General features: G+C 43.9%; 1 protein-coding gene across 14 annotated transcripts in view; it reads right to left on the bottom strand.

The window, feature by feature from the left end:
* The window catches only part of LOC144595877 (leucine-rich repeat flightless-interacting protein 2-like), a 119,498-nt gene that overhangs the window by 61,332 nt on the left and 40,475 nt on the right, over positions 1-17,691 (bottom strand). For 10 of the 14 annotated variants that reach the window (XM_078403707.1, XM_078403709.1, XM_078403694.1 and 7 more), the window contains exons 3-7: positions 13,766-13,852; positions 12,432-12,449; positions 11,716-11,763; positions 10,076-10,120; positions 9,461-9,511 (exon numbers count right to left, since the gene is read on the bottom strand). In XM_078403707.1, coding sequence (XP_078259833.1) covers positions 9,461-9,511; positions 10,076-10,120; positions 11,716-11,763; positions 12,432-12,449; positions 13,766-13,852 — 249 coding nt within the window. The remainder of the gene's footprint in view (positions 1-9,460; positions 9,512-10,075; positions 10,121-11,715; positions 11,764-12,431; positions 12,450-13,765; positions 13,853-17,691) is intronic. The other 4 variants (XM_078403695.1, XM_078403703.1, XM_078403700.1 and 1 more) reach the window with 2 other exon arrangements.

The following is a 17,691-nucleotide window of genomic DNA, read 5'->3' as shown; positions in this document are numbered from 1 at the left end:
CCCCTGACTGTAGAGTGCCTTGTTGCTATTGCTCGCCTAGAGTTAGTCCTACCCTGCTGTTCAATAGAGCCAGACATGGCACTCCTGTTCTCACTGCTGCTGCTATTTGCCCCTGCGAGGTAATTCCTTCCATCAGTATCCAAAATGTTGTCATTGTTTTCAAGGGAGGAAGCCTTAGGAGACTCCTGCACTACCTACCTGCCTCTCCTGGTGATCACCACCTGGCTGGATGTTTGGTGTGGCCACCGCCCCCAAACTACTGTGAATAACCCCCCCTGCATAATACTGTGTGCTTCTCAATGGGCCCAACTGCTGCTCCAAGGAATCCATGCGGTCTGAGAGGAGCTGCAGCTGGACACACCTCCTGCAGACATAGCCGTCTGGAACACATGGCTGCTCCCTGATTTCCCATATCTGACATGGGAGACAGACCACTCAATGGAATGCCTTAACTGCCTCATTAATATGACACCGTATGGCAACAGTGAAAAATAAATCTAGTGGATTTGAAAATTAATCATTAAAGACCTTATCCTGTTCTTACCTAGACTCTACATGCCCTCTTCAAGTTTCCGTGCTCCTTTTGCAACCTTAGCATATCTCTTGTTCACAAGCAAGGAAGTACTTTGTGAAGTATGCTCAGTTTTGTAGGCAAAACAGTGGCTAATTAATACACAATGAGATCACACAAAAAAACAACAAAGATCAAACAATGTGTTTCTGCAATGTTGGATCAGGGAGAGATGTTGGCCAGGACATGGGGGAATTATTCACTGAGAGGGCAGACAGGACCTCAGTTTAACAACTGCTACATAAAATGATGCCTTTGACTGTGCAGAAGCGGACTGGACAATCAGGCTGTACTTTATTCTCAGATCTCAAGTGGAAATTTAACCCACAATCCACAATAAGTAAAAAAGAGTTAGGCTCTAGCGAAGCAGCTATTTTGAAAGGGGCTACGTGGAAGTGCTGCTAGTAGGTCAAAGTGCAAACTTTGGTGAATACTGGGCTTTGCTGAGTTTGCAAAAGGAGATTTATATCTGCAAGGATTTGCTGCTTATTCCAAAGTCCCTGCTAAACCTCTTAACCTTAGTTATTCCATGCTTTGCATGGAATTTCTATGCATTTCAACCATACGGAAAGAAGCAAAGGCCAGGTGTCAGAGATGTTATAGGCATATAGAGGCTCACCTATATTATGGAGCTTTACCCACTAATCGCAACTTCCTGGGAAATGCAAGGGGCTACGTCCTCGAGGGGAGCATCAGGCACGCAACACAGCAAGGCATGCAGCAAAAAGATTCACAAGCACTGACCTCCCTCCCCTGTTGCTGCCCCTAAGTATGCAGCAGTCCCGCCCTTGCCCGAAATTGAGTTGTGACAGAAACTTTCAGGTGATCAACCCAAGCAGATGTTAATGATGGTGAATGTCTTGAATGCAGTGACAGAGCATTGCAGGGCTCATCCCATCTTCAGCCAATACGCTGTTTCTCTACGTTCATCCACTGAGGTCAATAGTGGTATGAAAAGACAAGGAATGCTGCACCGCAACTGGTGTCTTTACCCACGCTATCAAGCCACATGATAGCTGGAGCTCACAAGGGATTTGATAGTGGTGGGGTGAATGATGCACAGTAACATCCCCCCTGTCCTCCTTCACCGCTCTGGTCTGGGATGGGTACGCCCAGGACAGACAAGACCCAGGCACTCCTCAGACACCAAGGAGCAAGTTGCATATAGCCATAATTTCCTTCTTCTTTTGGGTCTCCTCAGTGACTTGTTTCACATAGAGTAATGAGAAAGTGAGGCAAATACCACGTGGATAGAGGTTTGGTTTGGGGGGGTCCGTGGAATGCCTCACCTGCAAAAAGATAGGGAAGCAGGTCACTCCATGAAATGAAAGACAAACCATGCCGCAAATGAAGTACAAATCTCCTGCAGCCTGCTTCATGTCCCTCCATCCACTCCAGTTAAACTATGAGGGGTCTAGCTCACCCAAGCATGGATGAATGAAGCACCCAGGAGCAGACAATGAACCCATGCAATAGGGCCAGGGTGTGGCATGAATAATGCTATTGGACCACTATAGAGCCAATGGAGAAAGACTTACTGAGACATTGTCTGTTTCTGCCAGGCAACTGCACTACCCGTCGCACCACCATATTTCCCGCTGAGCAGCCATTTTTCACACTCTACCTTACATGGCCAGTGCCATGGGGTGAAACCTGGGTGTGATTCTGCTCAAAACTCTCACTCATATATTTAATCCACCCGAACAACATGCAACACCCAAATTAACACATGCAATAGCACATACTTTCCATGGAAGCAGTGAGTATAATTTAGAAGAGCCCTAATCAATTGGTATTCTCCACACCCAGTGGAATTGAGGATAAACATGATCCCTTCCTTCCTGCCTCATACATAGTTCAAATATACATCAGTGACTCAGGTTAGTGTCCAATTTTGCTCTGAATGAATGGTGCCTGGAAAGTACAAAGGAAGAAGCTGCCGTAGATGATCTGTAGAGACAATCCTGATATTTCTGCATCAGACTGTCTTGCAAAGCCACAGATTTTTTGCCCTATGTTTTCAATTGTGCATCTTTCAGACAAGGAGCAGGCTGGAGGCAGCTGACATCTGATTGCATTTAAGAACCCATATCTTAAGGAAAAGGTGCCTCCATAGTCCGAGTGACCAATGGATCGTTTAAACCCAGCCTCAGGTTAGTGTGGTAGTATAGTGCTTAAGTACTGGACCATGTATCCAGGCAATAAGTGATTAAATCTCACCGTTGCCATAAAGAAAATTAAAAATGAAAATCACAAGCTCGGATCAGTAGAGATGTCATACAAATCTAAGATAGACACAAAAAAGCTGCAGTAACTCAGCGGGACAGGCAGCATCTCTGGAGAGAAGGAATGGGTGACATTTCGGGTCGAGACCCCTCTTCAGACCAACCCGACTCAACCCAGATTACAGGTACCAACCTTCTACCTCATACAAATCTAACTGGCTCACTGATATCCTTAAAAGGATGCCTTTACCCACTGTGGGACAATGTGTCTCCGGTAACACACAATCAGGTTGCCCTTTGCATGCCACCTGAGATGACCATGCAGCCATTTAGTTGTATGAAAACTGTATAAAATAATGAGGTCCACTGCCACCTTCCCATGGGAATCAATAAATGCTGGGTTTGTCCACATCCCAAATGAAACAAAGTGCATCCATCCACAATACAACACTTAGTCAGGTTAATGACAGTCATGGTCTCCGAGGCACTCAATAGGTTTATCATCTCACCCCTCCAGAGGCACCACCACTCTCATAATCAGCCTGTTGAATAAAATACGAAATTAAATTAATCAGTGAAGAAGGGAGAGCGGCTGATGACATGGATCTGGCCTGCCTGTATCATGTTAGCCATGGTAATGTCCATAAAGGGCAGATCAGGTCATTATACACTGAATGGAGATGGGTTCATTGCTCTGAATTTCAGACTCCTGATGCAATGATTCCACTTGAAATGGAATCATGCTAGCGTCCAGGTACAAAGAGGAAAAGAGCTTCAAACTAGCAAAGTATGGCGTATGATGGGAAAGTGGGATGACACGGGTTTAGGGCATGCATGTTCATGTGAGAGTGAAGGGCAAGGCAGGTAGGAGTAATGTAGCTTGGGTGACAAGAGAAATTGAGGCTGTGGTCTGGAAAAAGAAGGAAGCATGGGACAGGTATCGCCAGTTTGGATCAAGGATATCCATGGAAGAGTTTTGTGAAAAAAGGAGGCATAAGAAGGAAATCAGGAGGCCAAAAGGGGGCAGGAATAGTTCTTCTCATATCCAATGAGGTTTTACGTACATTAAAGGAAAGAGGGCAACCAGACGGAGAATAGGGCCCTCAGACGTCAAAGCAGTCATCTCTGTATGGAGTCGCAGGAGATGGGCAAGGTCCCCAATAATTATTTCTCAGTTTTCCCATGGAGAAAGACATGAAGACTGGGAACTTGGGACGGTTAATGGAGATGTCCTGAGGGTAGTCTGTATTACAGTTGATGAGGTGCTGAATGTCCTACGACGTATGAAGTTTAATTTCCCATCATTGATCAAATATATCCAAGGACAATGTGAGAAACTAAAGAAGAAATTGCAGGCATCCTGGCTAAGATATATGAATCATCATTAGACCCGGGTGAGGTGCCGGAAGCCTGCAGGGTGGCTAATGTTGTGCCTCTATTTAATAAGGACTGCAAGAAAAAGCCTTGGAAATATAGGCCAGAGCATAACCTCTGTGGTAGGCTAGTTACTGGAGATTATTCTGAAATGAGATATATGTGCCTTTGGATTTCAGGGTTCGATTAAGGACAATCAGCATGGTTTTGTATGTGGGAGATCATGTCTTATGAATCTGATTCGGTTTTTGAAGAAGTATCCAAAAAGGTTAATGATGGCAAAGCAGTGGATATTGTCCATTCTACAACCTTAAAAGAAAGGAGAGCTCAGATGGGAACAAGGCAACAAAAGCAGTCAGAATAAAAGCAAAGAGAGACGTAACTAAAAGCCAGCAGTTTTGAATAATTATCTTCCATTTTTACCAAGGAAATGCATCAAAAGATGAAAAGTAATGTGGTACTTTAAGTAACAGGATAATTATTCAATAAACCAGTCAAAGATAAAACCCCTTGTCTGGACAGATGATGTTGTTCATTTTAAAACAATCTTGTGGGCTAGTAGTAAATGTACAATGTGCAATTATTGCACAATAAGTAGTAATGTGCAATTAATAATTTATTAGAATAAGGTGCAATGTCAAAAGACTGACTGATAGCTTACATTTTACCCAATTTTTTTAAAAGTATGTAAATATAACACGTTAGGATACATTGGACCAGTTATCATAAAATTAGTGGTTGCAAAAATAATAGAATTTCAACTAAACAAGAAAATGGGAAAACATCTGGAATAAATAGATTGAATATTACAATGGATTTCAAAAGGTACAGGTCCACCACCAATTTTCCGGCACCCTTGACACCAGAGCCTTTCTGGATTATCCGTTTTGCCGGACCAACAGAGGGCAAGGCTCTAAGAGGAGTCCAACGCTATCGCAATAGTGCGCCAAGTCCACCCAGGGCCAAGATGCCGGCCTGCAAAGTCGGCCTTGGAAGTCTGCTATGGGAATGGATCTGCCGGCTCCGCTGGGCCAGAGTTTCAGAGCCTCTGTCGCAGAGGACAAATTCGACCCACCAATTGGTCGCGGAAGTCGGCTATGGGAATAGATCTGCAGGATCTGGCCATGCCAGATTTCCTGAACCCTGATCACAGGGGGCAAATTCGACCCGATGATCAGTGAGGAAGTCCCAATGAGATCGAGATCAGGTACCTCACCCGATCTAGGTGCCACATTGTCGGAAGGATTTCCGGGAGGGGGGGGGGTAGTATTTCAAGTGCACTCTCCTGGATTAAAGGAGGTGCTGGACCACCAGTTGCCGGAAAATCAGTGGTGGACCTGTAATACCCTATTTGAAAAAGTAATTGAAATAGTCAAGGATTGAACTGAGTGATTACTGAGAGATGTAGTAGATGTATATTATCTGAAGTTTACAAAGGCCTTTAATAAAGTATAGAACACAAAGTGATGGAGTAAGTCAATGGGTCCGTAGCAGCTCTGGAGGACACGGATAGGCAACGTTTTGGGTCAGGACCCTTCTTGAGATTATAATAAAGTGCCAGACTATAAATGAATGGAAAAAGTAAAGTGTGTGCAAATTTATAGACGAGGAGAAATAAATGGATAGCTATTGTTTACAAGATAAAACTAGAGGAGATGAGAAGATGCCAACAAGGAATGCATGGGAAGGGACAATTGCATGAGTAAAAACAATAAAAGTAGTGCGGTTGATGATTAAAAATAAAATGAAATCAAAGTACTGTTTTACTTCAAGAGCAACAAAATTGGAAAAAACTAAACATATGGTGTACATTCTGGTTACTTAATTAGTTGCAAATTAAATTCCAAATATGGAGGGTATTCGCTATCAGGAAATGATAACAGGCTGGGTTTTGTCTCTCTGGGAAAGAGAAGGCAAGAGATGTTTCATCTGATGAAACGTTTTGAAAAAGTAGAAACAAAGTGCAAGAAAATCTATTGCACAGTATAATGTTTACAGACACAACAGAATCTTAACTGAAGCATAATTACTAAATGCACTTAGGTACTTTGTACACTTAGGAAGCTTTAGCAAATTTAATCTTGGTCTGATGATGGTATTATGACTTACACAAGGCCACTAGACACATGGTATAGCTTCAACTATAGACAACTCACAACCGAAAATACGTGAGGTTCGGGCCTATTCCATCATTATTTAAATTGAGCCAGTAGCATTAATTGATTATCCTTAAGTTAACATCTGAAGAAGTAGCCCCCAAATCCAATCCCAGCAAATGATTCCTTGGATCTCTCCCAGCTCCCCCCTCACTCCTAACCCCCTGCAATCATCTCCTTGATAATCTCTTCTTCCATTTGACTATCTGATCTCATAGCATGGTTGTAATGCTATAGTTCTAAAACACCGGGCTGCCTCACCAACAGTCTGTCTGTCCTTTCTTCTGTTTTTGTTATTTTAAGTATGTGTTAAAAGTATGTTTTAGTGTTTCTTGGTTTGTTTTATGTGGGGAGTGGGGTGGGGGGTAATTGGGGGAAATTTTTGTTCAATCTCTTACCATGACAGAGATGCGATTTTTTTCCGTATCGTTCCTCCGTCCCCACTGCGGCCTAACATCATGGAGTTGGCGGCCTTTCCTGGAGACCGGCCCGGCACTTCATGCCGCGGGCGCGGCGCATATTTTAAAACTGCGGAGCTGCGATCCCTTGTCGGGTATCACAAAATACTGGAGTAACTCAGCAGGTCAGGCAGCATCTCAGGAGAGAAGGAATGGGTGACGTTTCGGGTCGAGACCCTTCTTCAGACTGATATCAGGGGGGCGGGACAAAGAAAGAATATAGGTGGAGACAGGAAGACAGAGGGAGAACTGGGAAGGGGAGGGGAAGAGAGGGGCAGAGGAACTATCTAAAGTTGGAGAAGTCAATGTTTATACTGCTGGGCTGCAGGTTTCCTTCCGATCCCTTGCCGGGGATCGACTGTGGAGAGTTCCAACTGCGGGGCCTGAGGACTTTAACATCGTGAAGCCCGCGGTTGAGGTCGACTCAGGAGCTCCATGCCGTGGTGAGAGTTTCACCGCCCCGACGTGGGAGTTTCGATCATCCCGATGTGAGGCTTTGGACCGTCGGCTGCGCGGGCTTGATCAGGGGCCCTGACTGCGGACCGCGGGAGAACAAAGAGGAAGATGCTTGAACTTTATTACCTTCCATCACAGTGCGGAATGTGGAATCCGCTGTGGTGGATGTTTATGTTAAATTTTATTTTACGTGGCTGTGTGCCTTGTTGCTTTTCACTTGGTATAGCTGCATGGTAACTCAAATTTCACTGTACCTTAATTGGTACAAGTGACAATAAATTGATCTTGAAATCAAGAAATCTTAATTTAGTACAAAAATGGGCCTTTAAGCTCAAGGATTCTGCACCAATTTATGTTAATTCTATTTTATTCTCCCCACAATTCTTTCAACACACCCAAATTCTATCACACACAACGCAGAAGCAATTTACAGTGGATAATTAATCCACCAGTCTTTGGACTGTGGTCGGAAACATGTATACGGTCACAGGGAGAAGATGTGAACCCTACAGACAGCACACCAGGTCAGTGTTGAACCCAGGTCACTGGAACTGTGAAGCAGCAACTCTACTAGCATCTCCACTGTGCCTTGCTAACCCTCTCCCTGTACTTGTCCTCAACCATCTCCAACAATTATTCTTGACACCATTATTCTCCCCATTGCCTCTCGCTTCCATAATCATTTCCCCAATCATCTTCAACCACACATCCCTTTCCCCTTCCTGTGATCCTCTCTCCACTATCCATTCAAATTCCTTTCTCCACTACTCTTCCCCTTCACTCCTCTCCATCATGGAAGGATATTGCAGAGGTGTCTCTGGATTTGTAGCTGCAGGTACAAGGCTGCCATTTGGCATAATGGATATGCTCCGACATCAAACTGGTGTGGCAGTAGATACAAAGGCTTGAAAACACATACTACCAGATTCAAGAACAGCTTCTTCCCTGCTGTTGTCAGACTACTGAACGGTCCCCCCAAAAGCTAGGATGTAGTCCCGATCTTCCAACCTACCTCGTTGCAGTCTCGGTACTTTTTCTGTCACTATAACAATATAGTCCTGTAACATTATATTCTGCACTCTGGTATTTTTCTCTTTGCACTACCTGTTGTACTTGTGTATGGCTTGATTGTACTCATGTATAGTATGATTTTACTGGATAGCACACAAACAAAGCTTTTTACCTGATCTTGATAGACGTGACAATAATAAACCAATACCAATACTGTACAACACTGATGTACAGTGCATTGAGCATGTTTATGATTAATCATGAAGATATTAAATGGAATATCATTCTTCAGGTTTTACATCAACCAGAAATTTAAACATATCCAACAGCAAACTTATCAAAGCATGGTTGAAGATCCAACTGAATGTAAAGTGCTGTCAAGTTAATCTTGGACAGGTGGAAGTAAACAGCCGATTTTCAGAGCCTAATTATCAAACAGCCTACCTGGCCTCACCCTCTCCCAAATAGGGTGTCTTCCCCACCCTCGTCCCACGGACACACACATCAAACCATATAAACCAGAAAATGTAGAGAACATTCAGCTTTTTGGGCAGCACCCATAGAAAGAGCAACAGTTGACACTTTAGATCAAAGATGCTTTGTCCTCATGAATTCCTGTTTCTCTCTCGGTAGATGCTACCTGACCTGCTGAGGTTATCCAGCATTCACTGTTTTTATTTCAAATTTCCAGCACCTGCAGTTTTTTGATTTGCAAATGCGATTCCACAATCGGCCAAAATCACAATTAACCACAAACTCAGCCTAATCCAGCCCGTATATAGGTCCCCCGCATACACACAAATCAGAACGCCAAAGCAGCCAGTGTTTCTGAATCAGACTGTAAGGTAGAATAATGCCTTCAACGTGCTATTCACTCAGCGGTGGGATTATCATAGAAATAACTTCTTCAACAAATGGAGAATCAATACAATATCTTAAGAACAGTGCATCTCAAAAGAACATCTATGATCTGCTGTGTGTCAATTCATAATTATAAAACAAAGTAAATTTAATTAAAGACCAGTTTCTGACCAGGTGCAGGGAAGAGCATAGGATAAGTCCTGATCAACATGTTCTATCTTCTGCGAGAGAGATTACATACTTGAACAAAGTTCAAGTTAAATTGTCTGTCAGAAATGTGTCATGGATTTAAAGTGCAAAGATACACATCCAACAATCACTGCAAACGAAAAATAAAATGTCACAAACCCGGGCACTGCCACGACTTCCCACAGATGTCCAGTCATCTTCATCAGATACCTGCACAAGGAACAAGCATGTTAGCACGTAGACAATAAACAACATAGAAGATAGTAGGCTGGGATGATCAGAGGTGAACAAATCCAGCACAACACATAGGTGGATCAGGTGGGAAAGATGGCTGAGAAGAGGGGTGGGGGGGGCGGTGAAGAGTGGAGGATGATGTGGAAAGAGGGCAAAATGGAAAGGGGGGGCAAAATGAAACAGGAGTGGCATAGAGCACAGGGGGGCAAAGAGGAAGGGGGTGCAAAGAGAGAAGGGTGGTGAGAAGAGAGAGTGGGGTTGGAGCGAGGGGTGGTGGGGAGAGGAGTGGTGGGGAGAGGGGGGATTGCGAGTGGAGACCGGTTATTCCACCTGACGAGCGTGACACAACGTGAAGAAAGAATAGATTAAACATTGAAGAGATGGATGAAAGATGAAAGGAAGCAAAATTAGAGAAATAAAAATGTCAGGAGACATTGACAGATTGATACACAGTGAATTGGGTGGGAACAGCTGAAAGAAAAGGGAAACAAAAGAGAAATTGTTAAAGGAGAAAACGAGAGAAAGAAAGAGGGTACAAACCGAAGTGTGTCTTCTGAATCTGCGAGAGTATTTCTCGCTGTCTTCCTGAAGAACCAGGAGGCGGAGGGAAAAAAGCCAAGGTTTGTGAACAGTTCAAGCTGAGATTCAGAAAGTTGTTCAAAATGCTTCAGCAGGCGGGAGATTAATGGAATACACTTCATGCAATGTGGCAAATTCAAAACGAGAAGATAAATGCCTCCAAAACCTGGCTGAATCAAAGAACCTGAATGATTCATTGCTTGCATTCAGAACACAGATAGGGGAGGGGGGGGGGGTGGTTGCCCCTCAAATCAAGGGTCACCTCCTTCACTTTTAGTTCTTAGTGGAGCTTAGGCCAACTAAGAGCTGGTAGTGATACCTGAAAATATATCACATTGAGCAGGTTACATATGACTCCCTCAGATGCCTGCTGACTTATCTAATTTATGTCACGGTAGTGCCAACCCAATATCGGTTGAAGACAGAGCACTGACAATAGTTGCCTGTAGGCCCTGATTGCCCATTATTCTCAGGTAAATGGATGGCACCCCCACCTTTGACAGATACCAACAGAGTGGTTGCAATGAATTTAATACTGAAACTGAAATGTGTCTTTTAAGCCTGAGTAATATTCCTTACAAACCGCATTTGAATTAAATGAAAATTATGGATTGTATATGATGTATTATATATGTGATTGTATGTGATGTATGTATATGATGTATGTAATTGCATAAGGAGTGTACATAATCAATATGATGGAAGGTAGCTTTCGTGAAGAAATTCCTTACATTAAAGGCAGACAATACCAATGTAAAAACCTGCCCTGGACAGCTACAGAGTGAATCTACACCATCAATGAAGCACTCCAGGAAATAAAGCAAATCTCTAGCTACACAGCAGAGGTGGCACAAGGAAGATGAGGTCAAGACCAGTGCCAAGCCAATGATTGTGTTCTTTAGACTTTTGAAATACAGAGCTGAAACAGGCGCTTCGGCCCACCGGGTCTGCGCCAACCAGCGATCACCCCGTACACTAGCATTATCCTACACTCTAGGGACAATTTGCAATATTACAAGCCAATTAATCTACAAACCTGTACGTTCTTGGAGTGTGGGAGGAAACCAAAGCACCCAGAGTAAACCCACGTGGTCACAGGGAGAATGTACAAACTCTGAACGGACAGTAGCCGCAGTCAGGATCAAACCAGAGTCTCTGTGAGGCAGCAACTCTACTGCTGCCCCACTTTGCCGTTCCTCATGTTTCAATGCTTCAATCATTGGCTTGTGGTCATAAGAGCCTATGCTCCCCTCTCCAAATCCAAGTGCCAGTTCACTACTATATTGGTACCTTCACCACCCAAATTTGTTTCCATGGGGCCAGCTTTCCATGTCCATAGTGTGGTGTTGACTGGGGAGGAATAGATCATAACCTTGGGTGGTCACATCCTCCCTTCCCACTGATATAAGGCCATAAGGCATGCATTTGTACAGATCTGAAGACAGTGAACGACACTGGTTTATTCCTCCAAGCCCTGGCTAAGAAGGAATCACTTTTTGCTTAAAGAACTTCAGACACCAGAATCGCGCGACTAAGAATTATTCCCAAATGCCCTGGGTGGGAAAAGGAAAGTCTACAAACACTATGACAGCAGATATTACCATCCATTGCTCGATGTCTCCCCATTTTGTATCCAGCCCATAATATTTCTACAAATAGAAAAGGAAGAGATTAAGAAAGAGAAGGAAAGTCAAAAGGACAGTAAATGTGGAGTAACAGTTTCAGGACTACAAACTGCAGCAAAGCTTGGTAACACGAGAGAGAGAGAGAGAGACGTTAATGCGCTCTCACTGTGGAAGCCTCATATTCAGACATTTCTATCCTCAAGAAAAACTCAGTTGTACCATATTTATACTGTAGGTGTCTTTCTTTCCAGAAAGGAAAAACAACTTGCAACTCTCCCTAGAGCTTAAGGCTGAGATTAAAATGGATGCTGGGCAAGGATGAGAAATTGCCATCTTAATGAATGGGATAACAGGCCAAAGGAGCCTCCACCAGCTCTCATCTGTGTGGGAATCTAAGCTAAATAAATATGGTACATGTCAAGGTAGCAGTTGGGTTATAGTGGGAGATCAGGTAGCTGGAAATTTGCTCCTTGACACTGTGGCTCTCTTGCACTTAATGAATGGTCCTGCTGGCAAGCATCTACAATTATATATAATTGAACCCCCGCAGGAGTCACTGGATTTAAAAAAAGTGTGTGGAATGGGGGAAACAGTCAGCCAGCTAAGTGTACATAGTGGTGGGTAGGGTGTCACCCCCAGATTATTTTTAATAATTAAGGCAAACAAGACACACAAAGCAAAAGACCTCTCACCTTCTGTACCTGGTAGATCTGTCAAGAGAAAGCAGTGGAAAGAAAACAGAAGTCAGAAGTTAAAAGGAATACAACTGTAACAGAGGTGAAAAAGAGACTGAATCAGAGGCAGCTCTAGGCCACAAAAGACATCTTCTCATCCTTGGGATACCTGACACCAATATCTCATATCCCCACCTTCCCATACCAACCTGCTATTTCATTCTATTGTCAATGCACTCTGCAGTCTACAAGGTCCTGAACAACCTAAACAAAAAAGACGAATGGCCTCACTCAGCCATCCCAGTAGGAAACTCCAATGCGTCCACTCTAGGCTTTTTATATAATGTCACTTGTATCAGGGAAAGGAACTTGAACATGCATTTCTTTGTTGCTCGATTTGGTATCTGAGCTGCAGCCAGCCACATAAAATATAATTAAACCTGAATCATTTTGCTGAAGGCATAGTGGGACTGGTGAGACCAGAAGCTCAAATGATACTATGTCCCCTTCTCCTCCCCCCCTCCCCTCTCCATACCAAAACAAATCATTTTCTTGGCAATCTACAAGGTTTGAAGGGCTTCTTGATTCACTTCACCTCCTCCGGTCTAGGTGGTATCTGCATTGTGAATCTCGATGCTTCACTTCCCCTGTGTGCTCCCTCAGAAAGGTCAATGTGTACCTTGATGTAGCTGTACTGTCTGTTTATAGTTGATTAATTGCTCTCCTACACCTTTGTCCATCAATCTTCGATAACAAGCTACCTTGGCGGATGCATTTTCAACCCCCTCAAACTGATTGTTTTGAATTGATGTATTTTCTTTTATCCTTTTGTCGTCCATAATTAATCTAAATCTTAGGTTACGTGGATCTCTCTGTGCTCATTTTGCTAAACCAAATCCAGCAATCCCAAAATTCCTTGTTGGGCAAGGAATATACTGATAACGTTTGTGACCACACTTCAGAATTTCTTTCCACTTATTTGTTCAATGATAATGTTTTATCAATTTATTTATTTCTCCTTAATTGATCCTGCCACAAGTATGACTCTACCTTACAGTAATTTAGATTGCAGATATGGAAAACAGCAGTTATGGTTTGGGAAAAGAAGTTGGAAAGTTCAGGGAAGTTGTATAGAGCATGGAGATTTTTATACTCTTCAATCATCTCTCTCTATATCCAGAGACCCCTATTTCACTTTTCCCTCAGTTGTGAGACTGTAGAGATCCTGCTACACCCAGTAACACAGACCTTTCACTCAGCCCAACCAATGCATCTTTGGCCAGCAATGGAGGAAGCACAAATAAATGACTCACAACTAACATTGATAACGCTTGCTCAGCCCTACTACTTGCCTCCTTCTGCTGTCTCTCCAATTCCTTCATTCGAATCTCTCTCGCCTCAGCTCGTGCAGCTCGTTTTGCAGCCAACCTGGCCTCTGCCTGGGAAAATCAAAAAATAAACATTAGAAACTCTTAAACAAATTTCATGGGAATTTGGTTGATTGTTTTTGCAAGGGTAACACAATGTGTTGATGAGGGCAGTGTAGCTGATATAGTCCACATGAGCTGCAGATTTCACAAGGAAGACTGCTCCAAAAAGGATAGTGCCAATGGATGCATGGTAAGTGGGAAAACTGGATCAAAAATTGGCTCAGTAAAACAAGGCAGAGCATTTTTGTGATTGGAAGCCTGTGACCAGTGGTGTACTACAGGGATCAGTGCTGGTGTCATTTTTTTTGTTGTTATTTTACTGATTTGGATATCAATGTGGGATGTATGATTAGTACATCTACAGATAACACTAATAATTGGAGTTACAGTGAGAAGGATGGTCTTTATTCAGAAGAAGATATTGATCAGTTAGTAAAATGGATAGAGCAATGGCAGATGAAATCCTAGCACATGAGCGGATACACTTTGGGAGGAATAATATGGGTAGGGCAATAAATGCTAGGGCCGAGGGAGTACTGAGGTATGTCCAGTGAACCCTGAGATTGGCAGCATAGGTTGATAAGATAGCGAAGAAGGCCTATGGAATCACTGCCTTCATAGATCGAGGCACAAAATCCAAGAGTCAGAAGAATAAAGTGCAACGTTTTAAAACTTCGGTTGGGCCACAGCAGCAGTACTGTATCTGACTCCGCCTCGTCTGATGTCAGTTATTTAATCACACACTGTTTACAGGGGAGACTTTCCAATTCACGTCATGCACACTTTTTCCTACACCCTGGAGAACCCTTCTGCAGTCACTCAACTTTGGCAAAAACACACCATTAGATCCGTAAGCAATGTAACGCAGCTCAGGTCTGCCTGGCACGCAGAACAAGTCTTTCACTGTAAATCTGCACACATGAGAACAAGCTAACTACCTAACCTCCAGTCAAAATAACACCCCTCCACCATGACCCTCCATTTTCTATGGCCAAGCCGATTTTGAATCCAATCTGCCAAATTACAGAGGATTCCCTGTGCCTTAATCTGAATCACCCTACCATGGCGGGCCTTGTCGAATGCTTTACTAAAATCCACATAGACAACATCTGGACCAAACACTCATCAATTATTTTTAATGCTTCCTAAAGAACCCAATCAATTTAGTAAGACATGCCCCTCCCCTGTAACTAACTCTCTCTCTCTCTCTCTCTCTCTCTCTCTCTCTCTCTCTCTCTCTCTCTCTCTCTCTCTCTCTCTCTCTCTCTCTCCCTCCCTCCCTCCCTCCCTCCCTCCCTCCCTCTCTCTCTCTCTCTCTCTCTCTCTCTCTCTCTCTCTCTCTCTCTCTCTCTCTCTCTCTCTCTCTCTCTCTCTCTCTCTCTCTCTCTCTCTCTCTCTCTCTCTCTCTCTCTCAATGACATCCATACTGCTCTTGTTTATCTGTATAAGAGAACAAAGGAGAACCTGGCACGAAATAATTTGCGACTTTGTCAGCGCCCTTTACTGTTGTCCTTCGTGGCGAATATTTGCATACCTTGGCAAGCAAAGTATTTCACTGTGACTTGTCACATGTGACAATAAAGTATTCAATTCAATTCAAGTCAATGGCCTACTCCTGCCGAATGGCCTACTCCTGCACCTATTTTCTATGTTTCTATGTTTCTATGGTAAGTCAACAGCAAATACTCTGTCTCAGAATTCTAGATACTAAGAACAGTATTTACTACATTTCAAAAGTTTATAATTGACTGTAAAATTCTGTCTAATTTCAACTATTGCTCACATTATTTTGGGGGAACTACCCATCTTTTACTGCACATCATACTGCTACATATGCCAGTTCAGTGTCAACTCTTATCTGATAACAGTCTGATAAAACGTTGTCATCAAATAGTGTCTGTACATTGTTCCGTTCTGCCGTGCTAATTAGAATCTTGTGCAGCTTCCTTCTCTCTCATTGTCTTCCTCACATGAAATTTTTGATATCCTCTTTCAGAAGAGGAAACTGCTGGTTTCTTCTCTGTGGTAAACCATTCAGTTTGGCTATGGTTTGTTTACCTATAGATCAGCTGCAGTATTCTATCTTTTCATTGTGACCTTTTTTGAGCACAGGCCACAGAAGGCAATAATCCCACTGTGGGCAGAGCACTGTTATTGAGCACTGTACAGAGGGATGGAAGTCAAAAGGAGGATGGGACAGTGAAGCAGACATGGTGGTCCAGAGAGGAAGACTCAACAATGATTACATCAGGAAAATCCTGTAGGTTGCCCTTGTCCTAAAGTCAAGTTGAAATGACTGAAGAAGGGTCCCGATCTGAATCGTCGCCTATCTATTCCCTCCACCGATGCTGCCTGATCCACTGAGTTACTCCAGCACTTTGCATTTTTAAATGTTACTGATTGTTCCCACGCTAACATCGTTACTCAGATAGTGGGGTGTAGATACAGAGAGAATAGAAGCAAGGGAACTGGAGGAAAAGGCATGGAGTTGAGTTGGAAAGGGAGACTGTAATTGAAAGAAAAATAGAAAGGGGAAAGATAGAGGGTAGGCAGAAAGTCAAGGGGAGGGCAAGGAAACTGCACATTTTCACTAAGGGATCGTACAAGTTAAACACTGATGTTTCGGCATCCTCGGTTCCAGAGACTTCCTGAATTATCCATTTTTCCAGACCAACAGAGGACACGTGATAATGAAACAACAATACACCCCTGATGACAGCCCTCCCGTGCCTCTAAAGCACCATGGAGTGCTAGAAACTTAAGTAAAACAAATATAAAATGTAAAGTGAAATTGAATGGAATGACCTGTCGGCCCATCCCCTGCTCCCACCATCTCCCTGGCTGTTTGGAGCCCCGGCTTCTAACCCCACTCCAGACTTGCACGATGCACCGGAAGCCTTTCACTCACCACATGTTCCGGTGACATGGGGCTCCTCCCACCGCTCCCTCCTCCCCTCCCTTCCCCGCCTCCTCCTCTGCCGCCTCTTCGGCCCACCACCATCACCTCCTCCCCCTACTGCCACCACCTCCTCCTTCTCCTCCGAAGTTCCACCTTGGAACGGACAGCAGGTGGGAAGGGAGGGAACCCCTGGGTGACCGAGCGCCTTCTGTCGGTGGGGGCACACTGAAGAAGGTGCTGTCCCCTGGGGTTACAATGCGAGTTGCCACAACAGCTGCGTGAACCGGTGAAGAAGGGCTCGCTGATGCAGACCAGCGGCATCAGTGCCTAGTTTTAAAGTGAAACAACACAAAGTGCTAAAGTAACTCAGCCGACCAAATCAGTCTGAGGAAGGGTTCCGATGGCACCTACCCGTGTTCTCCAGAGATCCTGACCCACTGAATTACCTTGTGGCCTTTCGATGGGTGAAGAAGGGCTCGCTGGTGCACCCTGCGAGTCAAGAGTGGGGTTAGAAGTTGGGCCTTTAAATGTCCGGGGAGATGCTGACAGCTGGGGATGGGTCGACAGGTCCAGCCGCTACATCTGACATCTGTTATAAGGGGGTCATTAAACCGAGGGTTTACTGTATTGTCTTTGCAAAACAGTTAGGAGAGATGATTGAGAGCATGGTTGATTCTTTCACGACAGAGAGACGCAACTGAAAAGAGCGCTCACCATGGACAATGCCATCTGTGGCCATTCAGAGAATTTCAACTGAGCTCTCGTAATTGTGTCCGGATTATAGGGGTGGGCGGACCATCCGTTGCCGGAAAATTGGTGTTCAATCTGTATTTGGAAGCTGGGGTCTTTTGAAAATGTCATCCTTTGTCCTCTTGCAAGTTTCACACTATTTCCCTAAACTAACAAAACTAGCACGTAGGTTAAAACAGGCTAGACCAGTGCAGATGCA

Source organism: Rhinoraja longicauda, chromosome 8 (genome assembly GCF_053455715.1).
Source record: "Rhinoraja longicauda isolate Sanriku21f chromosome 8, sRhiLon1.1, whole genome shotgun sequence".
NCBI classification, from domain to species: domain Eukaryota; kingdom Metazoa; phylum Chordata; class Chondrichthyes; order Rajiformes; family Arhynchobatidae; genus Rhinoraja; species Rhinoraja longicauda.
Note: the sequence above shows the minus strand (reverse complement) of the source record. Positions and strands in the feature narration are given on the sequence as shown.